Below are 6,000 nucleotides of genomic sequence, written 5' to 3'. Positions count from 1 at the left end.
GTTATTATCTATATTGTTAAATACATGTTAACGAAATTTACAATAATAATGATGATGATGTTGATGAGGATGATGATGATGATGGCGATGATGGTGATGCTGATAATAATAATAATAATAATAATAATAATAATAATAATAATAATAATAATAATAATAATGATAATAATGATAATAATAACAATAATAATAATAGTTCTGGTTGTAGTATCAGTTATAGTAGAAGTAGTAGTAGTAATAATAGTCTTATATGAAAGAGTACAAGAATAAGATGAAGAATAAGATAAGAATAATAAGAAAAAAATTAATAAGCAAAGAAAAAAAAAAGCCCCAAAATGTGCCGATAGGCAGGATTTCTGTAACGATAAGACAATGAAGGAAAAGAAGAAAAAAGAAGAGGAATGGGGAGAAAGAAAAACCCCAACGAACGAACATTGACTGTACAGAGAAAGAGGGAGAGAGAGAGAGAGAAAATGTATTTTCCATTCCACAGCCTTTAAACTTCTTTTTCTTCATTTTGGTTTTACAGAAACATATTTTCATTTTTCTGTTTTGAAATATATTTTTAAAAGCCCAAACCGAATCCGATTGCAAGACACGGCAAAAATTTAAAGGGAGAATTTTCATAAATTTTCATAGTTTCACATATTTTGATATATTTTCGTATATTTTCATACATCCAGAGCAACCGGAAGTATATGCTGGAAAGTTCTGACACCAAGTTATCTCCCTTCGTAATGGCCACTGACAATAACATTTCGCCTTGTTTCTTCGCGTCCATTAAAAAAGTATTATGACAATCATTATTACAATCGACTATATATATATATAAATATAATAGCCATAACTGTCATTGTTATTGTCATCATCATCATGATCATTAGCTTTATTAAATCGTCAAATTGCTTTTCCATACCGATCGAAGTGTATTTTTATATTTTTCCGTTCTCTTTTTTTAAAGAAGTATTTTCAATTACTATTTACTTACTATTATTATTTTTATCATTAATATCTTTTTCTTTCTCTTCTTCCACATTTTTGTTTTATTTTTCTCTTTTACTTCCATTCTGACCATTATACTTTCCTGTCCGAAATAATGGTCAGTCTTCAAAATATTCATCAATATTAATTATTTTATTATTTTTTTTTTTTGCATTTTATAATTCCTTTGCATTATTTCGTTTCATAGCAATTAATTTCTTCATTTTCTTTCCTTCAAACTTTCTTTCATTGTTCTTGTTTCCCTCTTTCTTTTCCCCTTCTTTCTATTTCTGTCCATCTCTCTCTCTCTTTCTCTCTCTCTGTCTCTCTCCCTCTTTGTCTGTTCAGGACACATAAGCTTGAAAATATAATATCACAGATGTAGAAATCTGCACAAGTTCATAGGGTTCACTTTGACGTCATCATCTTCACGAATTCTGTAAAAGAGAAAGAGTGAGAGATATAAAGAGATAAAGAGTTAGTGTAAGAAAATGAGAGAGGGAAAGAGAGAGAGAGAGAGAAAAAGAAAGAGAGGGAGAGAGAAAGAAAGAGAGAGAGAGAGAGAGAAGACTCGTGGGAGAAAGATAGACAACATTTTGGATAGAAAATGAATGGAAAGCATGTGTGACTGACAGCGGATGCTTCGTAATTTCAATTAAGCGAAGACTTTAAGATTAGCAGAATGGTTAGGGCGTAGGATAAGTGCTTTGCGGGAACGTTTTGAGTTCAAATTCTGCCGCGGCCATCTCCTAGGTTTAATAAATAATCTGTCAAATAGTTATGTCGAACATTCGTTCGATTCTTCCGCTCTCTCTTTTTGTCTCATCCCCGCCCCCAGAGTATGCTGCTACACTGCATCGCTAGAGGAATGTGGAGAGCCTCACTCACAGGGTCCCTTCCTTTTCAATAACCTTAGTAACCCTTTCTCATTTAGCGCGCTACAAAACTATCCCTACTCAAAAAATCCAGGGAATACAATAGATACAGACGATAAAAAAAGGATAATCATTCGATTCTGTTTATAAAATGCACGTATTTTCAGCTTGAGATTCCCGTCATAATCTCAGACCAGCACAAGGGTAGGAAGGAGATTTCCATCATAATCTCAGACCAGCACAAGGGTAGGAAGGAGATTTCCATCATAATCTCAGACCAGCACAAGGGTAGGAAGGAGATTTCCATCATAATCTCAGACCAGCACAAGGGTAGGAAGGAGATTTCTCGATTACAATCATCTACATTCAGTGACTGGTACTCATTTCATCAACGTCACCGAGGTTTGAACTCAGAGACGTGACTTAGCATCGCAAAGCTTTTTGTCCAACACTTAACATACACTATCTAAGGTGGCGAGCTAGTAGAGACTTAATACCTTTGTCTGTCCTTGTTTGTCCCTTCTGTGTGTAGCCCCTTGTGGGCAATAAAGAAATAAGAAACGTTCGCACGCCGGGCGAAATGCTTAGCGGTATTCCGTCTGCTGCTACGTTCTGAGTTCAAATTCCGCCGAGGTCGACTTTACCTTTCATCTTTTCGGGGTCGATGAATTAAGTACCAGTTGCGTACTAAGGTCGATGTAATCGACTAATCCCCTTCCTCCAAAATTTCAGGCCTTGTGCCTATAGTAGAGAGGCCTTTACAAATACTACCAAAATAACAAGACAAATTTTGGAGGAAAAATGAAACTGATTAAGTCAAACGAGTTCTCAACTGGTGTTTCCCTTTATCGACACTAACATGCGAATTTTATATACCTAAAGAGAGCAGACGAAAGTGAGACAGAGCAACAGACGAGGGTCCAGTAAAATGGAAAATCATTTTAAAATTTTGTGATTTTGTTGTTAGGACCTACCTTCGTAATTAACTTGCCCATCACCATCAATATCAGCTTCACGGATCATTTCGTCAACTTCCTCTTCAGTAAGTTTTTCTCCTAGATTTGTCATCACGTGATGTAACTCGGCCGCAGAAATGTAGCCATTTTCATCCTTGTCAAACACTCGGAAAGCTTCTCGTAGCTCCTCTTCCGTGTCACTGTCTCGCATCTTTCTGGCCATCATGGTTAAGAATTCTGGGAAGTCAATCGTACCACTTCCTGTAAGAAAACAGAAATGTTAGAACCGAATTATTGTTGTTTTTGTTTTTGCTAATATTATCCCTATTTAACCCTAGGTGGTCTCTGAGGGAGTAGAATTTTGATCAAAGATAATCCAACCGTGAACATCCTGATGTTTTCGGACACACTGTGGATGAGTATCTCGCAGTACTCTCCACTGGGTCCTTATATGGAACTGTAGGATGTAATTTGAAGGAAATTTGACTGCATTTTGCAGCAGGTGGAGCGACCATGGTAGACCGACCATGGTAGACCGAAGAAAACAAGGCTTTGACAGAGTAGTATTATTATTATTATTATTATTATTATTATTATTATTATTATTATTATTATTATTATTATTATTATAAATATCATCAAAAACATTGTCATTGTTGCTGCTGTTTCTCTTAGTCGTGTCAAAGAATTTTCTTATTTCTAGATTTTCCAATGGAAATCAAAAAGTTGTATCAGACACAGAGACACACGATGGTCAGATCGAACACTGGCACTTACCATCAACATCAACTTCGTTAATCATGTCTTGCAGTTCTGACTCTGACGGATTTTGTCCTAACGAACGCATCACAGTACCAAGTTCCTTGGTTGTGATGGCACCATCCCCATCTTTGTCAAACAAGTCGAAGGCTTCCTTGAATTCTGTGGGGCAAAAAAAAATCAGAAGATACTCATCAAAATTAGAAATTCATCGATAGTGTATGAGTTTCTATGAAATGCATAGACCCTCCCCCAACATACAGGCCTACTGATCTCTCTCTCTCTCTCTCTCTATCTATCTATCTATTTCTCTCTCTCTCTCTCTATTCTCTCTCTCTCTATCTATCTATCTATTTATCTCTCTCTCTCTCTCTCTCTCTCTCTCTCTCTCTCTCTCTCTCTATCTATCTATCTATCTATATGTATGTATATATGTGTGTGTGTGTGCGTGTGTTTGTGTGGATGCATGTTTGTGTGCGTATACATATGTACGTATGCGTTGTAAACCAAAATATATTCATATGAAAAGTAGTGACGTACAGACTAACAGATACAGGTACATTCAAGCACACACACACACACACACACACAGACACATATACATGAAAAAGGATGAACGGATATGCAAATAAACAGATGAAGAGAAAATATGAATAGATTTCTTATAGAAAATTAGGACGGACACTCATGCACGCACATCCATGTGCTTAAAATTGCACTGAAATGCGTGTGCACACACAATCTAATACTTTCCACTGTAAATTTCTCTCTCTCTCTCTCTTCCCTTACACTAAACTTTCTGCAGCTACTAATAAAATTACCATATATGTATATATGTATATATGTATATATATATGTGTGTGTGTGCGTCTATATGTATGTATGTATGTATGTATGTATGTATGTATGTATGTGTATATATATATATATATATATGTGTGTGTGTGTGTGTGTGTGTGTGTGTATGTATACATATATATATATATACATGCATTCACTTTGATATATATCTTTCTATTTAATATATACATGTATACATGCATGCATATATATGTGTGTATGCGTAGGCACGTGTGTGTGTACAGGATGAGTTATGTAGGCATAGATAATATTCGACGTAATATTTACAATATCAACCACCACCACCATTTCTATAAATTCCAATAACAACAAAAACAGTGCATCGTAATATATCTGAATGAACACAGTTCTTGTTGCTTCTGCTGTCGCTGCTCCTTGTAGTGGCTCCGCCGCCGCCGCTGCTGCTGCTGCCACGGCTGCTGCTGCTGCCCGGAACCATCATTAGTTTAATTCCAATCTAAGTAGGAATTCTTTGTTATTTCTCCATACTTTAATATTCCATTTATATTTCAAATCAATCGAAGCAGGCTGATTTATAAAAATCTGATCAGTATCGACTTCGATTCAACAGTCAGACAACTAGAATCTTTAGAAGAGAGAGAGAGAGAGAGAGAGAGAGAGAGAGAGAGAGAGAGAGAGAGAGATCTATTTTGTGGTGCATTGCACGCTACAACAACCAAACCACATTTGGAAATAATCGATACGATATTTTGCTTAGGTACAATTTTAAAGGACCTAATCGATAAATGATGCTCTTCAATCATATGTGTATGTGTGTATATATATATATATAAATATATATATATGTATATATATATATATATATATATATATATATATATATATATATATATATATATATATATATATATATAGATGTATGTATATGTATATATATATACATGTCTATATATATATATGTATATATATTTATACATATACATATACGTATATATATATATATATATATATATATATATATATATATATATATATATATATATATATATATATATATGTATATATATATATATGCGTATATATACACACATACATACACACACATACACATATATATACATATACATACATACATATGTTTATGTATGTGTGTGTATGTGCGTGTATGCGCGTGTGCGTGTAAGTGCGTTTATAGTACGCACAAACAGATTTGTTACATTCTTATATGTGCATACGTGAATAATTATACATGTATTTTATATCCACTTGCATATATATACATATGTATATATATATATATATATGTGTGTCTGTGTGTGTGTGTGTGTGTGTGTGTGTGTGTGCGCGCGCGTAAATACATACACACGCACACACACACATAAATGTCTTTAGATACACACAAATATCTACATATATAAAGTCTTCCAACGCCTTAAGAATGATATGAGCGACATTTCCTAAACAGAAACCGTGTGGGGGAACTGCCCTATATATATATATATATATATATATTGTTGTACTTGGGGATGGTCATATTGCCAGTTTAGCCAATAAAAACACACGCACTGTATATTTGGTGTTATTTTGCTTCAGCTTTATATTACATT

The 6,000-nt window shown here is 34.3% G+C and overlaps 1 protein-coding gene across 2 annotated transcripts in view; it reads right to left on the bottom strand.

Moving 5' to 3' along the window:
• Positions 1-648: 648 nt before the first annotated feature.
• The window catches only part of LOC106876551 (neo-calmodulin), a 77,856-nt gene continuing 72,504 nt past the window's right edge, over positions 649-6,000 (bottom strand). For both annotated transcript variants that reach the window (XM_089359207.1, XM_089359208.1), the window contains 3 exons: positions 3,590-3,733; positions 2,831-3,073; positions 649-1,418 (listed from right to left, as the gene is read on the bottom strand). In XM_089359207.1, coding sequence (XP_089215333.1) covers positions 1,390-1,418; positions 2,831-3,073; positions 3,590-3,733 — 416 coding nt within the window. In that variant the 3' untranslated portion in view covers positions 649-1,389. The remainder of the gene's footprint in view (positions 1,419-2,830; positions 3,074-3,589; positions 3,734-6,000) is intronic.

Source organism: Octopus bimaculoides, chromosome 11 (assembly GCF_046866305.1).
Source record: "Octopus bimaculoides isolate indiv1 chromosome 11, ASM4686630v1, whole genome shotgun sequence".
NCBI classification, from domain to species: Eukaryota; Metazoa; Mollusca; class Cephalopoda; order Octopoda; family Octopodidae; genus Octopus; species Octopus bimaculoides.
The sequence above is the reverse complement of the archived record's forward strand: the minus strand, read 5'-3'. Positions and strand labels throughout refer to the sequence as shown.